Genomic DNA, 27,624 nt, shown 5'->3' on the forward strand with positions numbered 1-27,624 from the left:
AATTAATTTTAACAGCTGACATCCAAGTAATATGAAATAGATATCGAAGTCATGTATTTACTTATATTTTTCAACAATGTGCCTAGATTGTTAATTTCCTCCTTTATTATGAAACGAGAGAATATATAACTCAGTGTTTTATAGGCTAAAATTATTATGTATGACAAAGATCAGCCTGGTCCAGAAATGCAGCCAGTATTCTTGGCACCATTCCACGCGGGCATGAATTGTATGGTAATTTGATAGGACTTTAAGTTTTACATTAGTCATTACATTTGCAATTATGTAATTAAAATTACCTACCTGACAAAATAAATAAGATAAAAAAATTATCAACAGACTTTGTTAAGATTAATATCTTAATTTTTATCTATAGGTGCTGTGTTATCAAATGTCCGTATTTCGCGTTAAGTCCTTTATTTAATTAGCCGCTATTACATTGTTAGCGAAAGATAATTAACTACTAGTCTGTAAAGACTGGCATACACCGGAGCATACAACGAGGCAAAAGTTTTATAGACTAGTGGTTATAGGACGTCCACCTTTTAATTGGAGGTCGGGAGTTCGATTCCGGGAATGCACCTCTAACATTTTGGAGTTATGTGCGTTTTAAGTAATATAATTAAATATCACTTGAGTTAACGGTGAAGGAAAACATCGTGAGGAAACCTGCAAACCTGAGAATTCTCCATAATGTTCTCAAATGTTCGTTTATAGATTGGTATGGATTAGTATATGGATAATTATGTACTAGCCTAATCTTGTTTACTGTTGAACTACTTATTGATAAATTGTTTTAGCCATTTTGCAAATTTTGTTGACCTATTGGCTTTATTTTGATAAGACGATCGCAATTAGTATTGTTTTATCATTATTGAACACTGTTGAAGCACTTATGCATGGCCATCATTTTTTTTGCTGTCTGAATACCTATAGGTACACTGAAAAATAAATGTGGTATATGGTAAATGATGATGAATGATAGGTCCCAAGGACGGCTCCGGGATGCAAACTATCTCTGTATAAGTCCCGCAAATTGCTATTGCGCTGGAACCATGTCTCATTAACATGGAAATTACGTCATTTTGACATCATTTGACGTATATTTAAGTAAAAATATACCATCAGCTCGAAACTTCAGTCACTGAACTCGAAAGTTCAGTTGACGTCACTAAAATGGTGGCCACGCGCATTAGCAATTTGCGAGACTTATACCAAACCTCGAAATCGGTTAAACAGATGGGCCGCGAAAATAAAGCAGATAGACAGACATATATACTTCCGCATGGATTGTAGATCTTTGACAACCCTGATAATTTAACGACCTTTTCTCTTTTATCTTTTACCAGCTGTGAAGTGAACTCATACTACCAGTCTACAGTAGGTATCTAATACATTTGTTATTTGTATGTTATTTCGTATTTTTGTCCAGTCTTTATGCGACAGAGTACGCGTAAACACGTGTGTCATTAAATATTTCCTTTGTTCGATTCGCGCAGTTCGTACGAAATTGTTTTCGAAATTTTCAATACGAACTTTCCTCATTCTAATTGTTAGGAACTTTTGAAATCGATATGTGCATGTGAAATATTTTAGTGCCTTTTTCTGTATCGAGTGAATATTTTTATTGTTTTACTTTAATTCGTTTGGAGATAAGGATTTAAAGGTAAGTAAATAAGTTGTAGTAGCAACTTTTATTGGAAAAAAAATAAACAAAATGACGATCAAGTATATTTGTTCAAGTTCTACATAAAGCCATAAGGAAGGAAGGTTACGTATAGACAGTTATTTGTGACTTGCTGACCCGCCCCGGCTTCGCTCGGGTGTAATTTAGAAAATCGAGGTGGAGTTGAATTTCCAAAAATCCTGAAATACATATTTCTTCATTTGTTGCCGAAAACCCAAATACCAATTTTCATGCAAATAACTTGAAAAATGACGGACTTTCATACAAACTTTCATCCCCTATTTAACCCCCTTGGTAGTAGAATTTCCAAAAATTGTGAAATACGTATTTTTTTATTTTTGATCGAAAGCTTAAATACCAATTTTCATCGATGTAACTTCAAAAATGACGGACTTTCATACAAACTTTCATCCCCCATTTAACCCACTTAGGGGTGGAATTTCAAAAAATCCTTTCTTAGTGGATACCTGCTCTTTACAAAGAACACACCCTCCAAATTTCATGTCTCTAGAACCAGTGGTTTAGGCTGTGCGTTGATATATATTATGTCAGTCAGTCAGTCAGGACTTTGAATTTTATATAGGTATACAGATTTTATGAGTAAGTAAAATGTTGTATGTTTATGTTAAACTCTGCAGCGGTATGGCTGTCTTGTTTGGACCTAGAGCAGGTTCAATTCCTTTACGAAATGTTTAAATATATGAAGAAGTAGGTAGGCATGTACTTATTTGTTTTTAATTATGTGCAATGATTTACCTAGGTACCAGCTAGGTACCTAGCGTATCAACATTTTTATGGACCGTAGGTAATTTAAACTAGCTAATTCGTTAAATCGAAGCAGTTTTCTTTACTTTACAGCAGCGATTCCAACGTTAATATTAATATCTAATAAGTACAGCAACCTCTTAGCTATATCTACGTACTACTTACCTACTCGCTACATTTCATACAAGGACATTTTCAACGAAATAAACGAAGCATTAAAAATATTCGCTCATTCGTCACACATTAAACAATTATTTAAGTACTTAATTCAATAAGCAAGTAGATATATAACAGCTCTTAACTAGATTTTAATGAAACTTTATAAACACGGAACGATCGCAGGAAAATCGCCACTTTCCAAAAAGAGTTGGTATTAGTCCCGCAAATTGCTAATGCGCGTGGCCGCCATTTTAGTGACGTCAGCACTAGACTGAAGTTTCGAGCTGATGGTATATTTTTATTTCGGCTGACGTCAAATTGACGTCATTTCGATGTTAATGAGACATGGTTCCAGCAGCACAATATCAATTTGCGGGACTTACACCTACTAAGCAACTGCGACTCTTATGATAGAGGCCTTGTCCCGTCCTAGAGGTTCCTTTTTATCCTGGAAAATAAAAGAGTTTCCACGGGATTTTACAGGCCCATCCGTTTAGGCGATTTTGACAGGAAGCTAAGTAGGTTCTTACAGAGATAGCTTGCATCCTGGAGACGAATAAGCTACTAAGTATATTTACCCCAGAAAAAGACGCATTCTATCGCTTACTCGACTCGCTATCGACTACACAAATTTCAAACCCCTATTTCCCCCCCTTAGGGGCTGAATTTTCAAAAATCCTTTCTTAGCGGATGCCTCCGTCGTAATAGCTATCTGCATGCCAAATTTCAGCTTGATCTGTCCAGTAGTTTGAGCTGTTCGTTGATAGATCAGTCAGTCAGTCACCTTTTCCTTTTATATATTTAGAAGATATTAAGTAGTATGGATTAATCAGCCTTCAGTCCGAGTGGGTGTGCTATGGAGAGGTGATAACGGTCTATTTTATACATGCAAATGTGTCTGTCCGTCCTTGACATGCGGTGTTGTAAACAGTGTTTGGTATACAGACCTACATCATGTTGTGTACAACCTGTTCCATTAGATTATTGCAACTTGTAGCCAATTAAACCATTTCATTTATCTATCTACCTGTGTATATACCTAGACGTAACGGATATATTATAGCCTAGTTGAAATCGGTGATAAAAAGTGTGAGTGAAGTGAAGTGAGTTTTAAAAAAACCTTCCTATTCGGGGATTCGATATGGGCACGCACCTCTAACTTTTCGGATTTATGTGCGTTTTAATTAGTTAAATATCACTTGCTTTAACGGTCATGGAAAACATTGTGAGGAAACCTGCATGCCTGAGAGTTCTCCATAATGCTCGCAAAGGTGTGTGAAGTCTACCAATCCGCACAAGGTCAGCGTGGTAGATTATGGCCCAAACCCTTCTCACTAAGAGAGGAGACCCGTGCTCTGTAGTGAGCCGGCCATGGGTCGATCATGATGATGATGATGGAGTATCGTGAATCTCTACATCATCCCGAGCGACAGTGGCTAACTAAGTAATTTTTTTCGAAAAAATCAATATGGCGGCTGTATGGCACCATTTCGAATTTTCAAATGTGAAAATACCATAATGCCAGCCAGAGCCAAGAGTAAGAGAGTGTCGGCTCATCAAAGGAACCCTACCAATCACAGCAATTGAGATTGTAATGATTCATGCAGCTTTTCCGGAATCGACTACGGTCTACGATCAAGAATTTTCAACACTGTACTTATGTGATTGCGATTGCGCCTTTATTAACATTACTAGTTGATGCCCGCGACTTTGTACGCGTGGATTTAGGTTTTAAAAAATCCTAACTCTTTGATTTTCCGGAATGAATGAATGAATGAATGAATGAATGAATGAATGAATGAATGAATGAATGAATGAATGAATGAATTATTTATTCAATAAAATGCAGGTACAATAGGTTGAAACAATGTCTGATGAGCCTTATACATTTTACCATTGTAACTGGTGTTTGAATATTATTACCTTAAATTAAAAACATAGAATAAGTAGGAATTAAAATACAAGTTATACATAGACTTCATACAATCAAAACAAAATATTAGTAATGAATAAAATGTCAACATAATAGAAGTCCAAATTAATTATTGTTAATAACTTAAAATATCCTTATCCGTTAAATAGTCCTTAATGTCGTAGTAATTCTTATGTATTAATATTTTGTAAAGTCTATTTTTAAACACTGTCAAAGGCTTCTCTCTTAGATCGTCAGTTAATAAAAAGTAGCCCTCCACTCTCCAGGGTAATGGTACTTTATCTATAGTAAGTATATACCCATGCAAAAAATCACGTCAATCCGTTGCTCCGCTGCGACGTACGACGACGTGCGACGTACGTGCGATGCGACGTTGAAGGGCAAATTAACAAACCAATAAACATCGTTTCGTTGCTCCGTTACGACGTGATTGAAGGACAAACCAACAAACCTATAAACAAACACACTTCCGCAGTTATAATATGGGTAGTGATTTAAATAAAATATTTACCAGCGTAGATAATAGATATAAACGTTATATCTACGAGTATTTCGGCGCGCGGCGTTATCTGTCTGATAAAAGATACGTACTTAGTTTTATCAATTTGGATGTTACTCGTTCTATGGCCAAAACATGAAGTGATAAGAGATATGCATTATGCATACCTACTCAAATACTTGATGTGGCAAGATAATAAATAGGTAAGAATATTTATAAACCTTGTTACAAATCAGATTGAAAAATTTCGCATTATTGCCAGACTGACGACAATTTTTGACGACCTCCCTGGCGCAGTGGTAAGAGCTGTGGTCTTATTAGTGGTAGGTCCCGCGTTCGATACGCGGTAGGGGTTCCCGGTTTGGAATTTTATAATTTCTAAATTTCTTGTCTCGTCTGGTGGGAGGCTTCGGCCGTGGCTAGTTATCACCCTACGGGTAAGCCGGCCGCGAAGTGATTTAGCGTTACGGTATGACGCAGTGTAGAAACCAAAGGTTTAGTAAAAACTGCCATATACCTTCCAGGTTAGCCCGCTTCCATCTTAGACTGCATCATCACTTACCACCAGGTGAGATTGCAGTCAAGGGCTAACTTGTATCGGAATAATAAAAAAATGGATTAGCAAGAAACGAGCTGAGCTAAACAAAACGGTTGAACCAATTTGATGGAAATTTCACTGGGAATGTAGAGGACTATGCGAATAATTTTTTGACACGGGAAAACAAAAGGGTGCCTATAGGATTTAAAAATACATACAACGCGTACGAAGTCGCGGGCTGGTCCTTTATAAAATTACAATAAATCATTGACTTATATATTATTACTTCGTATGGACAGGGCCATAGAACAAACAAAATGGCACTGACTCATTGGTTAGCATTGTCTGGATTTCAAACGGGTCGTTCATTAGTATCTAAGAGGTGGCGCTGATTTATTTGGTTCCAAAACCGTGAAATTTGTTCGCTTGGGCATATCTTGTCATTTATATCGATGCAATAAATCAAAAGTGATAGAGGCTTCAGTCATTTTTGATTTATTGTGAGTGCCCATGCGTTCTCATTTCTCAGTATTGGAATTGAAAATTAAGTAAGTAACAGCACGAAACTTTCGAGGAATTCAATTTATATTACTTTAGTACTTACTTACCTACCTATCATCATCATGATCAACCCATTACCGGCTCACTACAGAGCACGGGTGTCTTCTCCGAGTGAGAGGGGTTTTGACCATGTGCGGATTGGTAGACTTCACACACCTTTGAGAACATTATGGAGAACTCTCAGGCATGCAGCAGGGCGATTGTCTAAAACCTGCATCAATCATTATTACAATCTCAATTGTTCTGATTGGCTGAATTTGTGCGATTCTTGTTGCAACAATGCATTGTGGCCAATAGTGAGCGAGCATTAACCAATCAGAGATGATTGCGATCGTGACATTGTAGCTGTCAAACAACCGCGGTAGAGCCACAGGTTTCCTCACGCTGTTTTCCTTCACCGTTAAAGCAAGTGATATTTAATTAATTAAAACGCACATAACTCCGAAAAGTTAGAGGTGCGTGCCCGGGATCGAACCCCCGACCTCCGATTAGAAGACGGACGTCCTACGCACTAGGCTATCACAGCTTTTTCCACTAGGCTATCACACCTACCTATAATATATACCTACCTATATATGTCATGTTTTAAAAGTTTTCGATGCAGGGCGCACTGGCTTAGAAAAATTCAGTAAATAGGAACAGTATACGCGGCCGAAAGTAATGCACATCGACCTTTAGAAGGAGATAGCAGATTTGTAGAGCGTTGTCCCTGTCGTTGAGACCTACAAAACGTCATATGAGTGACAGAGACAATGCATGCTTTGCAGAGGCAAAGCTGAAATGTCATTCTAAAGGCCGATGTACATTACTTACGGCCGCGTATAGGTACTATAGGTAGGTGTAATGTAAGTACCTACCTACCTATATTAAGTGCTAAAAAAACTTCGAGTCATTTGATCAATAAATACATACTTACTTATTAATAGCCTGAGCCTCAATAGCTCAACCGGTAAAGGAGTGGACTGAAAACCGAAAGGTCGACGGTTCAAACCCCGCCCGTTGCACTATTGTCGTACCTACTCCTAGCACAAGCCTGACGCTTAGTTGGAGAGGAAAGGGGAATATTAGTCATTTAACATGGCTAATATTCTTTTTATAAATAAAAATAAAAAAAATTATTACCGCTGTTAACAGCCTCATCTGGTGGCAAAAGGGCTGGCCATTTTACGCGCAAAGTGACCAATAAACCAACAAACCAACAAACACACTTTCGCATTCATAGTATGGGAAAGGATTGCACAAGAAATAACCGAGACTTAAAATAAGATAGACCTACATTTTAGACATTAAATTGCTGTACTTTGCTAGTACCTACCTACATTTAGCCTGTTACTATATAGGTAGTTGGTATAAGTAGACAATTAGTAGTCGACAGCCCTATACAGTATACACACGTCGTATTTTTAACATGAGGTTCAAATACCTCTGTTTCCTGAATGCACTCTGCTAGGGTTGGCAGACGTCGGGATATCTCCTTACGTGTCACGATTTTTAGGCATAATAAACAGCATTTCGGCTAGACTTTATCAATATAAGTACAAAGATTTTAAATACTTATTTAGGTAGTTTTTAAAGTTTAATAATAATAATAATAATAATAGTTTTTTATTGTCAGGCATGAAACCCATAAACACATTTAAGCGAATTTCAATTTTATATCTTATCCCTGTAACTTTTAAAGTTAACGTTAATAACTTTCATTCGTCATTCATCGTCATCTCCAAAGTAAGTATGCTAATCCACACTTTGCGAGCGTGATGAATTCTGGCTTAAACTCTTCTCATTTTGAGAGGAGACCTGTATTCACTAGTAGTCCGGTAATGAGTTGGAATAGAATCAGTACCCTTATTATAAATGCGAAAGTGTGTTTGTTTGTTGGTTTGTTGGTTTGTCCTTTTTTTGCATGGGTATAGATAAAGACCTGGAGAGTGACATAGGCTACTTTTTATCCCGGAAAATAAAAAAGCTCCCACGGGATTTTTAACAACCTAATAATACCACGCTGACGAATTCGCGGGCATCAGCTAGTATAGAATATATTTTTATAAATTTTTGAAAATATATTGTGTCTGTGGTAACCCTGTGTGCACTGTGCAGCAGACGACTGCAATATGGCACTGGGGTCGATTCTCTTGTACACAATCTCTAAATTAAACTAAATTAACATGTCTAAATCTAGTGCTATCCTTTTCCGCAAGCAACATTATGAAAGGGATAGCAATAGATTTAGACGTGCCATTTTAGTTTAGTTTAGAGACTGTGTACAACAGAATTAGCCACACTGTCAAGTTAAATACGACTCACGCATGGGTGGAATTCCAAACAAAATATACAGGCTCATCATTTTAAGAAAAAATGATTGCGATATAAATGCTAATCGCAAATCGCGATGCATTACGATTTAATACTTTGTTTTTGTTAAGGTTTTTAGGTACCTCCTCCTTTTTTGAAGTTGGTGTCAAAATAATGTGCAGGACGTCCCCCCGCTTCACACCCCGATTGCCATCTCGACCTGTCGGCTAATGTAGGCACTTAATCTAAATATTATATAAAAGGAAAAGGTGACTGACTGACTGACGGAACTGACTGAATGATCTATCAACGCGCAGCTCAAACTACTGGACGGATCGGGCTGAAATTTGGCATGCAGATAGCTATTATGACGTAGACATCCGCTAAGAATGGATTTTTAAAAATTCAACCCCTAAGGAACGCAGACGAAGTCGCGAGCATAAGCTAGTTGAATGTATTTTTAATTGGATTGGAGCTATTGTGGTTTAACTAAGGAAGGTTGGAAAAGGATTTTATCCTGTTTCTATTTTACCATGCGCTTATGAATCTACTGTTATTAGTTCGGAAGGCCCTTGAAATTAAGGATATAAAAATGTTTAGTCAAGTAGTTTAAGTTTACATAGATGAGTACTAGGTGATGCCCACGACTTCGTCTGCGTGGAATTAGGTTTTTTAAAAATCCCGTGGGAACTCTTTGATTTTCCGGGATAAAAAATGTCCTATGGTCTTTATCTATACCCATGTAAAAAATCACGTCAATCCATTCCTCCGTTGCGACGTGATTGAAGGACAAACCAACAAACAAACACACTTTCGCATTTTTAATAAGGTTACCTACTGATAATAAGGGTATACTGATTATGATTATCTGGTTTAAAAGCAATTGCTTTTTTAATAGCATATATACTTACTAATATCAAAATTATAATTTAAATAGGTAAATTCAAAAGATCTTGCAACTTGCAAGAATCTCTTTTATTAGGAACATCAGCTGTTCTTTGTGTTCTTATTTATTACCTCCAAAAGTAACGCGTAAGTAAGATATATAAATATAATTTTTTACACAAAGAACTTTATAAAAGCGCATTCTATATCTGCACTGCATTTCTGTCATTAACATTCTGGTAGTCATTAACATTCAGTTATTCTGTAAATACGCATTTTGCGTTCTTAAACATAAATAAATTATTAAGTGTCTACCTACCGAGTCAGCTCAAGAGCTTAAGCGCCGTAAATACTCAGTCATTAGTAAGGACTATGTATTTGCGGCGCTTGCGTTTGAGACTCTGGGCCCATGGTCATCGGACACGAAAGCTTTTATAAACGTCGTGTCCCAAAAGCTGATCCACGCGTCTGGTGACCCAAGAGCTGGTGCTTATTTCGCTCAACGGTTGAGCCTTGCCGTTCAGCGAGGTAATAGCGCCAGTGTTTTTGGGCACAATGCCCATAAATGACCATTTGGACGGCGTATATTTTTTGTAAATATAAATTTTTTAGTGATAAGTTTTTCTGTATGTATAATGTATATACTACATATAGTTTTTTTTTGTTGTATTGACCTGTAAATTTATTAATAATATATTAAAGTGCCTACCTACCTACTGCCTCCTAGGTAAAACAGGTAGGTACATCCGTTTCGTCGATTCATTTTCACATTAGGGTTTCGGGACCCTATTAGATACTACGACTTCGTTGTCCATCCGTCCAGTCCGTCCGTCCGTCCGTATCTTGTGAACCGTAATAGGTAAAGAGCTGAAATTTTCACAAAATGTGTATTTTTATTGCCGCTTCATCAACAAATAATCTACCTAAGTATTTCAAAACGACCACCATGAAAATCTAATATTTATTTTAGTTTTCAAATACGTAGGTAGGTACCTAAATAGCAAAGCCGGCAAAGCCGTGCCGCCAAGCGATTTAGCGTTCCGGTACGATGCCGTGTAGAAACCAAAGGGGTATGGGTTTAATAAAAACTGCCATACCCCTTCCAGGTTAGCCCGCTATCATCTTAGACTGCATCATCACTTACCACCAGGTGAGATTGCAGTCAAGGGCTAACTTGTATCTGAATAAAAATAAAAAATAAAAAAAATACATAGGTACCTATTACCTAAATAGGTTTCTAAAAACCCATTTCCCAAAAAAAGTAAAAGACAGGAAAAGTTACGAACTCGTAAAAACAAATGATCTACCATTAATTAGTTAGTATGTAAATGTATTCTTATCACAGTCATCTTATCAGAGTTCGAGCGGACACGTGTATTGGGTAAACCGTAAAACACGCGCTCCGTTACAAATTACAATGTTGATTGTCTGTCGTAATGCGTTTCGTGCTGTAGAATAAACATGAGATTATAGACTTGGCCATTGAATTATCTATACTTAGTCTTGGAACACCCTTCCAGCATCAGTTTTCAGTTATAATATGGGTACCTTCAAGTCAAGAGTGAATAGGCATCTTCTAGGCAAGCGCGCTCCATCTTAGGCTGCATCACCACTTTCTACGGTCTGATTGCAGCCAAACGCTAGTCTATAAATTAAAAAAATAAAGATAATAACATTGCAACATCTAAATGATCAAATGCCAGTTCACCAAGCTCGACACTCGAGACAGCTGGTTGTCCTTGCATTGCTGGTGCACAAAACGCACCTTGAATTCCGTTATACAAACTCAAACAGTACGCGGCCGAAAGTAATGTACATCGGCCGGGCCTTTAGAATGACATTTCGGCTTTGTAGAACATTGTCTCTGTCACTCATACCTATATGACGTTTTGTCAGTCTCAACGACAGAGAAAATGCTCTACAAATCTGCTATCTCCTTCTAAATCGATGTACATTATTTTCTGCCGCGCACTGTATATGGGTAGGTAGTAGGTAGGTAGATGGGAGCGTTTTGGGATGCCCTGATATTAATACCACTTCACCTACATTTTATTCAGTGCATATGATACGGGTAAGGTTGGAAGTTGGAATAAACTTATGGGCAGATTACACCTACCGAGTACAGTGGCGAGTCAGTGTCCTCGGCCGAGTACTCGGTTGGTATAAACAATTTAACGAGTGCAATTTCGCCGCAATTTCTCAGCCACATCACTGTCTCGGCCGAGTGACATTTTACCAAGCATTTTACTGTCTCGCTTCACTACTCGGTAGGTGTAATCTGCCCAAGGTTTACCCGCAGGTCGATTTCGTAAAACCTGCATCAATCATTATTACAATATCAATTGTTGTGATTGGCTGAATTTGTGCGATTCTTGTTGCAACAATGCATTGTAGCCAATAGTGAGCGAGCGTCAACCAATCAGATGTGATTGCGATCGTGACAGTGTAGCTGTCATTCTCCCGCAATTGTGCTTAGTTCAATGCTCGCAAGTGTCAGGTCAAACTTCCTCGCTATCAGTCAAGCACATTATCAAACACTTACTTACCTAATATTATTTCATTCACAAGTGCCTGGTATACAATCGATACGGACAGTGGACACCCCAATATGAAGACATTGATAATAATCAATCGATCATTTTCTATTTACTTACCACAGATTATTTATTGTACGATCAAAGATTAATTAGAGCCTTAGCTCAACAGGTAAGGGAGTGGACCGTATACCCGCGAGAGAAGAGAAACATGCATTTTTTTACGCATTCAGTATTCTTGGCACCATTCCACGCGGGCATGATTTGTATAGTAATTAGATAAAGCTAGCTTTAAGTTTTATTGTAATATTTTCAACTTATGAATTAATGTTCTCCTTGGATGTACTGGGAAAGTAAGACATTTTATAAGTTGGGCAACTTTTACCTAGCTACCTACTCGTTAACTTGTAAAAATACTTGATACACGCGCAATAATATGTATTTATGTAGGTGTGACACAAGGTGCCAACAAGTTCAAAAAATTCCCGTTGTGTAACAGTGTTACTCAACGGGAATGTTTTGAAATTGTTGGCACCTTGTGTCACAGTGTTACACACGGGGGTGTGACTCGACGGGAATAACTCAAGCTAAAGCCTACTTATTGCTACTTATTTGTGATAGTTTTATTTTTAACTTCGTTTTGTTTGCTACGGAACCCTATAAGTATAGACCGTACGCATCGTTCTACGACTTCAAATATCCATCAAGTAAATTTTGTTTGTCTATTAATTCTCCGAGTGTGATAACATGGTTACGAGGTTTTATAAAATCGTGATTCGTGATGTACTATTTAGCTAGTATACTAACTAAAGTGATCGTGAAATAGTTATTAAAGTTTTCAACAGTTTTTTTATAAATTTAGGTTTCATGAATAAACACAGATATAGCCATCGATATAAATGACAATGACAAGATATGCCCAAGCGAACAAAATTTTTCACGGTTTTGGAACCAAATAAATCAACGCCACCTTTAGATACTAATGAACGACCCGTTTGAAATCCAGAGGTTGCATTGGTGCTAAAGCACCACTGCGTCGGTGCCATTTTGTTTGTTCAAGAGCCCTGTCCATACGAAGTAACATAAATAAGTCAATGGATATAGCGCACAACACGAACGTTTATGAAGTTATTAATTATTATCGAAATACATTAAATTAGGTAAAGGTGCCTAAATAAGAAGGTAGTTAGGTATAGTTATCATAATAATTTTTTTTAAACGTCAGTTTGAAAAAAGGATTCTCTAATTTCTTCTGGAAAACAGAAAATAAATAAAATAGGATCTATGGATTGTGACAACTAAATTAGTGATGTGATGCGAATGACACGAATCACGATTCCCGAATAATATTCGCGTAGTAAATGAATTAATCGTCTTTTTTCAAAATATAAAATGAATAAGTAAATAAGTAGGTATTAAGTACTAATCCGAATAGTTTTTGCGAATTTTCCTACAAGTGTTATTGGTAGAGTTTAGTTTTTTTTTTTTTTTAATACAATAAAACTTAAAGCTAGCCTTATCTAATTACTATATAAATCATGACCGCGTGGAATGGTGCCAAGAATACTGGCTGCATTTCCGCGCTGGACAGCCAGGCTGATCCGCTGCGCAAAAAATGAGCCAGCCCTTCTGTCAGAGTTTAGTTAGAGAGAGGTGGACTCGGTCTAGAATAGGTGTTCGCAACGCAGATAACATAATAATAGTAGATATTCGCGGTGATTAATATGAATGAAAAATAATATAATATATGAATATTATTTTGTTTAGATATCAATCCCGCATGATTTGTTGTTCAAATTTAAAATATCTAGGGGCATGCGTTATCGTGATTTTAGACTGATATCGATAGTAAAGGTACGATGGATGTATTTTATTTTATTGGTATAGGCAAAAAATATTCAAGTATATACCTATTATAGGGTACACCAGATATCATTTTTGTACTCGTTGTTCTACGGACGACTAATTGGGGATTCTTGTTGATAATTTTTTAGTTCCTTAACTAATAAACATTGATGAGTAATGTTTTCAGTAACTAATGAGTCAAATACCTACTTCACTCGTAAACGTTTTTGAGGTCAATAATATAAATGTAAATAAAATATTACGTTAGGTACTCATAGGAAATGGAAATAAGGCAAACATTATATGTACAGCTGTACAATTTTATTTCAGTAGGTCCTTACTTAATCCAATAAAATTAGTATAAATACTTTTCAGTCTAAAAGAAATGCTTTTCTTGAATTAAAGTACCTTCCTACTTAATATTATCTAACTTTAATCTTCTCTGAAACCATACATTGATTAGGAGTCAGGACGTCATTTATTTGAATAGATTGAAAATATTATGTAATTTATTGGCATCGAGGAAACATTAGAGTTGAAATATAAAGTGACAAACTATTATGCATTTTCGCTATTAGATGGTATGGAAGGGAAACTACAACGCAATAGCCATTGCAAGATAAAATTAAGTATTGCCTGTCACAATTCTTCAATATGTACTTGATAATAGTTATATAGGGATTTTATTATATTATGGGTTTTCTCAATATAATTTATATGATACAATTATCTATATTCATACTAATTATCATAATAATAATAATAATAGCCTTTATTTCCCAATAAATATAACAAAACACACTTTATCTTAAACATAGTTATACTTAGTTCTATTTTTAAATATATGGGCTTAAATAAGTTAATTAAGTCACCTTTTCACATTTCAACATGTAATAATTATTATATCTATCCACTAATTATCATACTCTTACATAATTCAGTGCGTGATTAATAATGTTTAGACTGACCACTATCTTCCGAGGGAATCTGGATTATCATTCTGACTAGGTAGTCTCTAACACGCAATTTTGATAACTTATATTATAATTTGTCATGTTCAATTTTGATAACTTATATTATAATATGTCATGTTCAATTTTAACCACCATTAGGTAGGATGAAGACCATCGCTAAATGTTATTGTTCAAGTATTCATTCATTTTTGTTATTTAGGAAATACATATTTGTATTTCTCTTTGCAATATTCGCACTTACTTTCTTCTGAAAATTCTTTGTTTACTTTAAAATCTGGTTTGCGTTTCCATATTAAATTTTTTTCATTGGACTTATTTTTTTTAATCAACAATATAATATGTGGATATTTAAAGTATTATCTACTATTATTTGTATTATTTTCTTAATGAAATATTATAATTTATACTACTTACTTATCGACTCGGCGCGATGTAAGCGGTTATCGTTTGTCAATAAACTTTGTAATCCTCTAAAACCACTCATTTATAATATTATATTCGTTTCGAATGTTCGGTAATCAGACTGTTACTATGCGCATATTGATTACCTACAGCTATACAGAAAACAGCCCGCTTAGACTTTTAATTTAATTAGACATTAAACTTTTAATCAATTATTATCGTTGTTTTTATCACTGCTTAGTGCGGTGCTACAGACGAGAATTTCGGAATCAGTCTTTGAAGATAATTTTACATAGATAGGTCGGTGCTTACGTTTCGTTTAATTTAAAGATTTAGATAAAAGGGTACAGCAAGTAGGATATTGGCACTTATAAAGCCAATAACGGATTACGGTATACTAAAACGAGCCTTGATAAGTAATTATTTAAGAGCGTTCTAAACGCTAAGTGACGTGTTTTTAACATTCATTATCTTCATTTTTTATCTTCGATACATGGTCGGTCGGTCGTACAAAGTTTGAAAGTGAAGCATTGGCTCTGTGTAAAAAATATTCTATAAATTCAATTTACACAAGTTAGTAGTTGTTGGTGCGATAAAATCGAAGAATATTGTGTGATTCGCAAGTGAAAACGTTTTCAAATCAAAAGGAGTGGAAGAAATATCAAAAATTTCGTGTTTTAGTGAAAACCGTTACAAGGACGAAATGTCAACAAAAACGACCAAAGACTGATGAAAACATCACAATTATTACGATATATAAAGGCTATTTCTATTAAAATCTATTTAAATTACATAAATATAGTGCTTCAATAAGAAAATATGTGAATTTTCGTGTTTTAGTGGAACCGTTACAAGGTCGAAATGTCAACAAAAACGACTGAAAACTGCTGAATACGTCACAAATACTACGTCTCATACAGGATATTTCTATTAAAATCAATTTAAATAACATAAAAGTACATAAACAAAGTGCCAAAACAAGAAAATATAAGACTTTTTGTGTTTTAGTGACATTCGTTACAATATAAATAAATTCAGTGACAACAAAATTTTAGGAAAAATGCTGAAAATATCATAAATAAAACGAAAACTGAGGACTTAACCTATTAAAAACTATTAATATAAGTGATAAATTAAACTAAAAACAATAGAAAGTGTATCATATAAATATTTGAAAAAAATTAAATTGTGAGGGTGGGTAAAAAAAATAAATTGGACTCGTAACGTCGCGTCGTGTCTTTGTATATTTAAAACAACATCAAATCAACTCAATATTCCTGTTCAATATTTCGCCGAATCGTCTAAGTGCACCGTTGGCTCAAGTGAACCAAGCTTGGAATTCCATCCACCGATAGAACGAGACCCTGGTTCGAATCCCAGTCAAAAAAAAAAAAAAGTTTATAAAAGGAACAAAAAAGATAAAAAAAGAGAAAAAAAAAAAAAAACCAGGGTTTCTTCTCACCTACTTTAAAGTTACGTGGTATCTAGTACTTCAACGTAGTCAGCAATCAAGGAGGACATTAAACGTATGCTTAAAACTATTCAAAATGACATCAGCGAAACTAAAGACAGCGTAAAAAATAGTGAATCTAACGTTCTTAAGAAATTGGACGAAAAGTTCGAAGATATACAGATAAAACTACAAACACTGGAAATTACAGTTCAATCACAAGAACGTAGACTGGACTTTATTGAAAAACATATTAGAGCGAAAAATATTATTATTTTTGGTATGGAAGAAAAAGAGCGAGGTTACGAGGATCTACAAAGAATAATACTTCAATTATTTAACTCAACTATGAAAATAAGCTGCACAGCGCAAGAAATCGAATATATAAGAAGAAAAGGTAGAAAAAGTGAAAAACCTAGGCCAATTATGGTTACTCTCACTACACTCGGAAAGAAAATAGAAATTTTACGACACAGAAAAACTTTGGAGTCGTTTAGGTTCTATATAAAAGAAGATTTTCCACCTAAAGTATTAGAGAAAAGAAAAGAATTGCAAGAAAAAGTTAAACAGGAGAGAGAAAAAGGAAACAGAGCATTCATAAAATACGATAAATTAGTAATCCTTCCTCAAAAAGAACAAAACCAGAAACCTCGTAATAAACGCAATCTATCAGTATCTCCTGAAAACACTCAAAACAACTGTACAAAGAAATACAATGAAAATAAAACTACACCCCTACAGAAAAAAAATACCCTCACGTCGTACTGGACTCCTTCACAAACAATAAATACTACTCGAAACGAAAATTTCTTTTCTCCAGAGCCAACAAGCTTCCAAACAAATGTTCAAGATGACTAGCAACTACAAAAAAGGAGCCCTCTCCCTCCTCCAACACGGGTGGTCACCGAGGAGGAGTACGACCAAAACCCTCCAGTTATATCCTCCAAAATAAATAAAGATACACCTCAAAAATTATCCTTAAAAATTTGCACATATAATGTAAGGTCGCTCTCAACTATTGAAAGATTCTTACAATTACAATATGCATTACAAAAAATTCAGTTTGATGTATTAGGCTTAGCAGAAATTAAAAAGGAAGGATGCAATATCGAAGAGTACCCCGACTCCATATTTTACTACAAAGGTGAAATAGCAGGACAACATGGAGTAGGCTTCATAGTAAAGAAAAGACATAAAAGTAGTATTGTTAGCTTCTCCGGACTTTCAGATAGAGTAGCAATGCTGCGAATGAATTTTAATAACACACCTATCTCCATCATCCAAGCCTACGCTCCTACAGAAAATTCAAGTGAAGAGGAAATTACCCAATTTTATAAAACACTAAATAAAGCACACGACGTGGCAGATAAAAATGTAATATTATTAGGAGACTTCAATGCCAAAATTGGAAAACCGAAAAAAAAACGAAAAGATGATCATGGGAAATTATGGCTACGGATCCAGAAACAAAAGAGGAGAACTTCTAATATCGCATGCTTTCGAACATAAGCTCTGCATAGCCAACACCTATTTCATGAAAAAAGAAAACCGCCGCTGGACCTGGATATCACCGGATGGAAACACAAAAAACGAAATAGACTTTATATTGACAAATCTTATCAAGCAGACAAAAAATATCGAAGTGATAAACAATTTTGATTTCCCATCAGATCACAGATTAGTAAGAGCTACATTAGAACTAAAAAGTACAAAAAAATGCAGGAAATCCTACAAAGAGATATTTCGACTTCCTAATAGCAATTATGAAATTGAAAATTATCTAAAAAAATTAAAAATATCCCTAAGCAGATTAGAAGATAGAACTTTCATCGGAGAAACCATTACAGTACAGTCTTACTATGATGCCCTAGAAATCGCAATAAAAACAAGCCTTGAACCCAAAACAAAACAAAATAAACTTAAAAGTGATATTCTAAGCGAAGAAACCAAGAAACTTATAAAAAGACGTTCTGAACTATTAACAAAAGAACATAAAGATAAGAACACAAGAAAAGAACTAAGTAATCTATTCAAAATCTCAAACAGAGCGGTGAGAAAAGATTATGAAGTTCACAGGAGAAATATAATCGAAAAAAATCTAATAAAATATAGAAGTTACAAAAGAGCTCAAAAAGAACTAAAAACTCACAAAAATTGGATCCAGGCTCTAAACTCGGGTAAAAAAGAAATAAAAAACAGAATAGATTTAATGGATTGTGCTACTAAGTTTTACAGAGTCTTGTACTCCAAACAAGCACAAACACAAAATACTATCAGTCAAGACTTAGATGACGAGACAAATGACGAACTGGAACCAATTAATGAAATTGAAACCTTAGAACATATAAAAGCACTAAAAAATGGGAAAAGTGCAGGTCCAGACAACTTCCAAAACGAACTAATTAAACTTGCAGCCCACCAATTAACTACTCCTCTAACATTACTATTTAACTTGATTTTAAATACGGGACAAGTGCCTACTCAATGGACGTATTCGGAAATTACTTTAATATATAAAAAAGGAGACCCACTTGACATTTCAAACTATAGACCGATCAGTCTCCTCTCAAACTTCTACAAACTATTTACATCCATTCTTTCTAGTAGAATCGGTCCCCAAATTGACATTTTTCAACCTAAAGAGCAAGCTGGTTTTCGCTCGGGATTCAGTACAATAGACCACATACACGTGATGGAACAGCTTATTGAAAAACATAAAGAATTCAATAGACCTCTATATATCGCATTCATAGACTATACAAAGGCATTTGATAGCATTTCACACGAGTCTATCTGGAAGGCCCTAAAAACATGCAATATTAACAAGAAATATATAGATATATTGAAAAATACATATATAAATAGTAAAAGTAGAGTAAAACTTGAATTCTGCGGCGAAGAAATAAACATCTGCAGAGGTGTCAGACAAGGGGATCCAATATCCCCAAAACTTTTTGTAGCAGTTTTGGAGAATGTTATCAACAAAATCGATTGGAAACATGAAGGAATCAATATCTCTGGACAATATTTGAGTCACCTAATGTTTGCAGATGATATAGCACTCTTTGCAGAATATAGCAATAAACTCGAAAAAATGATAAATTTGTTGGATATCGAGAGCAGAAAGGTTGGGCTTGAAATGAACATAAGCAAAACTAAAGTAATGACCAACAGTACACCAAACACAATACTTTTGAACAACAGTAAATTGGAATATGTTGACTCATACTTATATCTCGGTAAACAAATTTCATTTAACCCAATGAGCATAGAAGAAGAAGTAGAAAGACGAATTAATATAAGCTGGAACAAATACTGGGCACAAAAGGAGATAATGAAAGGGCAATATCCACTAAATCTAAAAAGAACTGTTATAGACACATGTATACTTCCCTGCCTCACCTATGCCAGTCAAACATGGGTGTACACTAAGAATATCAAAAACAAGGTAGTAACATGCCAGAGGGCAATGGAAAGAAGTATTCTAAACTTACGTAAAATACACAAGGTAAAAAGTGAAGAAATAAGAAGAAAGACAAAATTAACAGACGCTCTAACACACGCTCTAAAGTTGAAATGGAAGTGGGCAGGGCATGTCTCGAGACTGACAGATGACCGATGGACTCTAAAAACAACCAAATGGCCAGGTCCAAAAGGCAAAAGGAAAGTAGGTAGACCAAAATCGCGATGGTCTGACGATATAGCACAGATAGCAGGAAATGATTGGGTTAAAAAAGCCAAGGATAGAGAGAAATGGCACCAACTGGAGGAGGCCTATACCCAATGAGGGATCCTTATCAAAAAACATATAAATATACTTATAAAGAAGCAAAATTGTACAAAAAATTCAATTAATATGTAAATAACTACTAATTTACTAACACAAATCTACAACTGTAACAATCAACTACAATCATAAATACACATGCATACATTTATACAATACGCTTATACACGCACACACATGCTCACACACACGCTCACACACCCACACACACACACACATCAACATAATATCACTGATTAACATACTAACAAATATAATTAGATTAGGTATTAGAATAGATTCAGAAACTCTGTAAATAATATTAATTGATAAGGAAAATAAAGGCTTAATAATAATAATAATAAAACATGGTCGCTGACTATGGGCCTCATAAGAAAAGTCACTCGGGTGGTGGTGAGAGCAATGCTTTTAGTTTCTCTATAGGTACATTGTCAAATCAGAAATGAGGAGATCCGTAGTAGAAGTAGATAACTGGCATAGCTCAATGGGTTGCCAAGCTGAAGTGGCACTGGATAGAGTATATAGTAAAAAAAACTGATAGATGTTAGGGCCCTAAGATGCTACAATGGCGACTTCGGGTCAGAAAGGGCAGCGTCTGCAGATCCTTCACAAGTCTCCCAGATAAAATCAAAGTAGTCACAGGGAGCCACTGGATTCAAGTGGCGCAAGCGGCAAGACCGTCTTATGGCAGTGGATGTCTATTTCGTTGGCGATGATCATGGTGATAATTATTGTGTAGACAAAATGTAAAAACCCGATGCAATAGGGTCTTGGATTGTAGTAATAAAATGATGTGATTTTTTGTATAGCGGTAGTTTATGGGGCTAGAATTCTCTTTAATAATAGCAACCTTCGGGTACGGAACCCTAAAACCAATTTAATGACACAAATTCCAACTTTCTTTAGTTCGCCGCTACACCGTTTTCCTTGATTGGCACTTAATGGGCAGCTTCCCGTTTGATTTGGCAATATTAGTTCAAAGATACGTCTGACCTCTTTTATAACGCGGGGGTTAATTCCCACGACTCATTTCACTTGCTGTCATACAAAAATCATTCTTGTACCAGTGATATGTAAAGTATACAATGGTGCAAGACCGATAACACAGTTTTAAGTTCATTCGCCAGTAATTTGATTATGTACATTGACCTTCGTAGCGTATGAAGAAATGTACGAGTAGGTATTTATAGTTCTGCAGGGCTACTGACTACCTATTACATTTTTGTATGAAGACTTACATATTCTTTTAAAAATCTTTTTATTAATTTGCTTTGTTCGCATTTTGTTATTCCGTTGGAATTGGTAGGTATTTGATTTTTTTGCTAATTATTATTGTATTTGTAAGAATTTGACAATAAAACGCAATAGTCTTCTCCGTTAGTTAAATTAAAGATAAGCCCAAACGAATTCGAAAAAATAACATTCTCCGAATACCTAACTTAATGTAGACACATCCTCATAAATATCGTATTCGATTTCACATTTCATTTTTTAATTTCCATCTCTGGATTGCCATGGTATTTTTTACTAAACACAACTACCTAAGTACCTAATTAAATCATTCTCATTTATTATTCGTTTTTGCATTTTGGTCATTTAAACTATTACATTCTAAGTTCAAAATGTGTTTTTCCTATATTTCAGCTCTCATGTAAGATAACACATTATTATTTTCAGAAATAACCAAATATGTCGACCAAGGATATAGAAAAAAGCGATGAAGATCGAGTCAAAAATAATACGGCAAGCCTGTGTGGGAGCAATGTCAAATTACGGCGGGAACTCGGCCTGTTTTCAGCCGTGAACCTTATTCTAGGGGTAATGATAGGATCCGGCATCTTCGTGTCCCCTGCATCTGCCCTGGAGCACTCTGGATCTGTTGGACTTTGCCTGATTGTGTGGACTGTGTCTGGAATCATATCCTTACTAGGTGGGTGTAGGTAAGACGCCTGTTCATTTTCACTTACGTAAAAAAAAATACAAATACTGCGGCTGATTCCGTTGTACACAATCTCTAAACTAAACTAAAATGACACGTCTAAATCTATTGCTATCCCTTTCAAAATGTTGCTTGCGGAAAGGGATAGCACTAGATTTAGACCTGTTAATTTAGTTTAGTTAAGAGATTGTGTATAAGAGAATCGGCCGCAATGTCTAATATTATAGTGTTCATTTCAAATCAACTAACTTTGAAATTCTAAGTTTTTCTTTTGTAAGTGACTCAATTAATATGACTCTAGTCTCTACTACTTATTTGCTGAACACCATAGCTCACTATATTATTCCTAAGCACCTAATAACATGAAGTAATCTTGTATGGCTAACGTAGGTAAATAACTGTAAAATCAAATAAATGTACATCCAATACTTGTGGCAACCTTAAACTTTACCGTGTTGATGACTAAACTACTCTAATCTGTAGTCGCAACTCACGTTATCTCTATTACTCGGTTATTACTATAATGTGAAAAATCACAATCCGCTGGACTAACGAATGAAGGTAGCGGGAAGTGGGTGGATGAGAAAGGCGGAGGACTGTGTGTGCTGGCATGTTCTGTTGAAAGCCTACGTCCAGCAGTGGACGTGAACCAGGCTGCTTGATTGATGTAAAAATAATATCGAAAAATTATTTAGGATCGTTAGTCGCATTGAAAATATGTAGGTAGGTACAGGTAGGTAGTTCTGTGCCTGATCCCCAATTATAAAAGTTTGGAAAACCATAATATTATCCAAAATGCTCAGGTCTGGGTGCAAAACTTATTAGGCTGCAGCGAGTTACCAACAAATCTATATTTATCTAAAGGCTTAAAAATTTAATAGGTATATACCTACCTATTAAATTTTTAAGTATTGCTAGTTCAGAATGTAACGACGTGATGTTGAGCATAATACTTATTCTGTAAAATGACGATTGTGATTATGCTGTTGTCACTTAGCAATTAAAAGAATTAAATATTTTTTCCAGGAGCGTTATCATTTGCTGAACTGGGAACAGTTCTTGGCAAATCCGGTGCCGAGTATTCTTACTTCCAAGCTGCTTTTGGAAAAATGCACAAATTTTGGGGCCCCTTACCTTCGTTCATATGTGCTTGGATCTATGTTGTTATATTAAGGCCAGCAGAAGTAGCCATCATTGTGATGACTTTCGCAGAATACGCGATACAGCCTTTTACAACCGATATACAACAACCCTATGGCAACCACAAAGATGTGGCAATCAAATTAGGTTCTCTATCGGCACTATGTAAGTATACTTAACACATTTTAATATAGTATAGCACTATGTTAAGGTACCTATATAAGACTCATTTAACTTTTCACGCCTATACTAAATTATTTTTTTATTTTTTACTTGTAAAATACTTGCGAACCTTGAAACATTTTTTATACGTACTAAAATAATCACAAATTAAATGGATATCGAACCCCGTAGGTACCCAAAACCAATGAAATAATATAAAGTCATTAGATAACTTATCAACAATAACAAAGAAATTATAATTATTCAAAATCGATTATGAATCATAATAATTATGATTCATAATCGATTTTGAATAATTATAATTTCTTTGTTAATTTAGTGTTGCGCAAAGTTGCTTTGAATCGAATATGAATTATTCATATTCGATTCAAAGCAACTTTGCGCAACACTATCCATTGCATTGAAACGGCAACTGTCAAGTTTTGACGTTGACAAAATCAAATACATTTTGTCTATGGTCTATGAAAACAAACTGAAAAGTCCGTTGAAGTTTATTTGCAATTTATAAGTAAGTACAACAAATTATTGTAAAATTGTGAAGCACAAGTGTAATAGATGTTAATCCGATTTGTTTCATTAATAAATAATTAAGTGTGAAAACAAAAGTTACTAAAGTATCAGTGTTTATAAACAAGTGCTGTGGGTCGCCAAATTGCCAGTGCCATAACCAACTGCTTAATAACATCAATAAGTACTTTATAAATATGGTAAATAATAAAATAGGAAGCAAATTCAACGAAGCTACAAAAGAAGCGTTGTCTCATGGAATAAAAAAGTTGCGAGAGCGATGCATCGACACTTATAATATCATCGAAAATTGTAATCCGGAACAAGACATATCGCCTAATAATGTCGGTCAGAAAGCCCTGTCCTACCTAGAGGGGTTACGGACACAGGTACAAAGCTCGGAAACAGTTATTCCTACGGATGAAAATCTCATAATCAACCAGTTTCTTGCGGAGATGAAGTTGAAAAATGAGGAAGTGCCAAAACTAATAGCATTCACTAAGGGAGCTATTTTAGATGTCGATAATGAAATACAAAGGTATGTTGATTTATTTTTAATATTATAGGAAAGATATTTGAAACTAGATGATGTCTGCGACTTATGGATTTAGGTTTTTAAAATCCTGTGGAAGCTAAAGCTGGGATCAAAAGTAGCCTATGCCCTAAAAAGCTAGTAGGCAGATAGACAGACAGACAGACAGACACACTTTCATATTTATAATATTAGCATGGATGAATCTGGCTAATATTCATAATATTTGGAACATTAATGGTACACAAGGAAAATCTTAATTGCGGTTATAGGCTGCCAAAACAAACAACTGTATGGTACCAATAAGATGATAAACACTATTAAAACAATAATTGTTAAGTTGCGGTGTTATGGGAAGCGGGTGGAGGACGGTGTGTGATGGCGTTCATGGGAAGGCCTATGTCCAGCAGTGGATGCAATACTTTTATGACCAAGACCATAAAAAGCAGTTCTAGTCCTCTTACACTCAACACAAAGAAGAACTTTATGACCAGTAGAAGTTAAAGGGTATTTATTTATTTAAAAGAGACTAAAAAAAGCTTTAGTTGTCTGGGAGGACGTATCTGTGCCTAGCTGGCCAATAACAATCAATGTGATTTATGATAATCTAAATTTATAAAATGAAAGTGACTGACTGACTGATCTACCAACGCACAGCTCTAACTATTGGATGGACCGGGCTGAAATTTAGCATGCAGGTAGCTATTATGACTCAACCCCTAAGGGAGTAAATAGGGGTTTGAAATTTCTGTAGTCATGTACATGAATCACAAAATATAGCGCTGTGCTTTTTCAGACTTGAGACTTACATCACCCAAGTGGAGGAAGCCCTGAACAAGCCACTACTGGTCTCTCTGGATGTGAGTGTGCAGCGTGTGGAGAGGGCCCGGCACTACTTCAGTGTCCTGAAGACGGAGCTGCATGGACTCATACAGTCTATATTCAAAGATGATAGCGACTTGGTGTTTGATATTATTGGGGTAAGTGCTTTTTATTATTTTTTGTTCAGTAAGAAATATCTAAATATATAAGGTGACTGACTGACTGACTGACTGATCAACGCACATCTCAAAGTACTGGACAGATTGGGCTGAAATTTGGCATGCAGACAGCTATTATGACATAGACATGCGGATGTCTACGTCATAATAGTGTTTGGAAGAAAGGATTTTTAAAAATTCAACCCCTATAGGGGTAAAAGAGGGGTTTGAATTTGTGTAGTCCTCGTGGACAAAGTCATGGGGATAGGCTAGTCTGTCCATAAAAGTAAAAAATAAGTACCTACAAAAGTACATCACTTGAAAACAGCTCTACCGATTTGGTGATTTTTGTTATTCTGTTCATAATAAGCAAATTTTTTGCAAAATTATTGGAAAAGTTGATTGGATGGTATTTTTGCAAGATAATCTCACTTTCATCATTAGTAAATTGCACCCATTTGAAGCCAGGGTGGGTTCGAATGGGTGCATCGTTATAAAATGTGATGTGTGGCACAGTTTGGAAAATAAACGTCTTTTCTTTCTTTCTTTCTTTCTTATAAATAGTTTATACAGTACTTAGAGTTGTATAATCTTGTTGCAGCAATTGATGCAAGAGAGACTAAACGCAGAATCTAACGACTACACACAGGTGACGGATGATACCTTCCGCGTCGTGGAACTGCTCAAAGACATCAAGATCGTCTCCCAGAACCCTTACAATGACAAGGAAGTCAAAATTGCTTATTAAGCCAAATTCATGTATATACAGGGTGTAACCAGTACGCTGGTAAAAACGAAGACAGGTGATAATACTGATGATTACTGTCCACAAAAAAACGCGAAAAATGATATAAAAAAATCCTATGATTTTGTGAAAGTTTACGATATATTGCAAAGAAAACATCTGACTGACACTAGAAGTCAACGAAAGTTGCTTAAGTAGGCCACTCGGAGTCAATGTCAGCGGCGGAGCATTGACCCGAGTTTTGCACACTATACATTGCTGGTTTGAATAATACTAAATTACTAAAACTACAAAATGAGGCAAATGGTTATTGATATTGGATTGTGTTTAGGTAGTAAAACAATAACGCGAAGTTTTTGCTAGCGTTCTGGTTACAGCCTGTATATCAAATGTGGACCCTTGAAAAGTAGTTTCAACTATAGTACGCGATATATTATGTCGAGATGGCGATCGGGGTGGGGACGCCCCGCGCAGCACCTGCGCTAACCGTGCGGGATAGCGCGGGTGACGTGCGGGTTTGCGTGGCGTCCCCCCGCCTCATACCCCGATCGCCATCTCGACCTATCGCGAAATATGTAACATGACATTCACAGTTTCTTGAGTACTGGATAAAAATACCTAATCTAAAGTTTCGGCAAAATTAAGATCACTAAAATTATTATTCATTGCAAGCATTGATATTTTCATAAAACTGAATATTGTATTTTTGAATAAAAATGATTGAAATTTTATTTTATTATATTATTTTCGTTTTATTCCTATGATTCTACGAATTATGTTTAGTTTGTGGTCTACGTTAGGATGGAATGCGCTTGTCTAAAATTATTCTCAAAAGTATGCAATTTATACTCAGTCACTCCTACAGAGCAAGCAGTAACAGCTCCCATGGCCCCACCAACCTCTCGGTTGTATGGGCCGAATCGCGGGAGGGCGCCCGTTCGGTACTTAGTCTTGGCGTTTTCCCGGGGCGCCTTCTTGATTCCCTACAAATTATTTTGTCTCTACCTTGTCCCTTATGCTCACTCTCCCCCCTTGGGGGCTAGACGTCACTAGCCCAGCTAAGATCATCGCTGCTGTTCCTCCGTGGTGCCTTTCATTTCATGTCAAAAGTACGATTTTAGTCTATATTGTAAAGGTGAACCCATAGATTAGTTATTTATTGGTCTCGCTACGCTCTACGGTGAACCCAAAAAAAATTAAGTACTAATTATGTAATAAGAAATATTACTTTCTAAATCCATGGGTTTTTTTTTGTTAAATTTGTTAAATTTTAAAATTTAAAAAATT

At 35.6% G+C, this 27,624-nt stretch overlaps 2 protein-coding genes across 2 annotated transcripts in view; both read left to right on the forward strand.

Annotated features, from left to right (window-relative positions):
* The first annotated feature begins 1,445 nt into the window (after window positions 1-1,445).
* The window catches only part of LOC117990503 (b(0,+)-type amino acid transporter 1-like), a 31,061-nt gene continuing 4,882 nt past the window's right edge, over window positions 1,446-27,624 (forward strand). The window contains exons 1-3 of the mRNA XM_034977951.2: window positions 1,446-1,666; window positions 21,989-22,241; window positions 23,277-23,555. Coding sequence (XP_034833842.1) covers window positions 22,001-22,241; window positions 23,277-23,555 — 520 coding nt within the window. The 5' untranslated portion in view covers window positions 1,446-1,666; window positions 21,989-22,000. The remainder of the gene's footprint in view (window positions 1,667-21,988; window positions 22,242-23,276; window positions 23,556-27,624) is intronic.
* LOC117990505 (uncharacterized) lies at window positions 23,948-27,078 on the forward strand. The gene is made up of 3 exons (XM_034977953.2): window positions 23,948-24,618; window positions 25,409-25,592; window positions 26,194-27,078. Exons 1-3 carry the CDS (start codon window positions 24,278-24,280, stop codon window positions 26,338-26,340), a joined length of 672 nt encoding a protein of 223 aa, XP_034833844.1. The 5' UTR covers window positions 23,948-24,277; the 3' UTR covers window positions 26,341-27,078.

The sequence above is a fragment of the Maniola hyperantus genome, chromosome 18 (genome assembly GCF_902806685.2).
Source record: "Maniola hyperantus chromosome 18, iAphHyp1.2, whole genome shotgun sequence".
Taxonomy (NCBI): domain Eukaryota; kingdom Metazoa; phylum Arthropoda; class Insecta; order Lepidoptera; family Nymphalidae; genus Maniola; species Maniola hyperantus.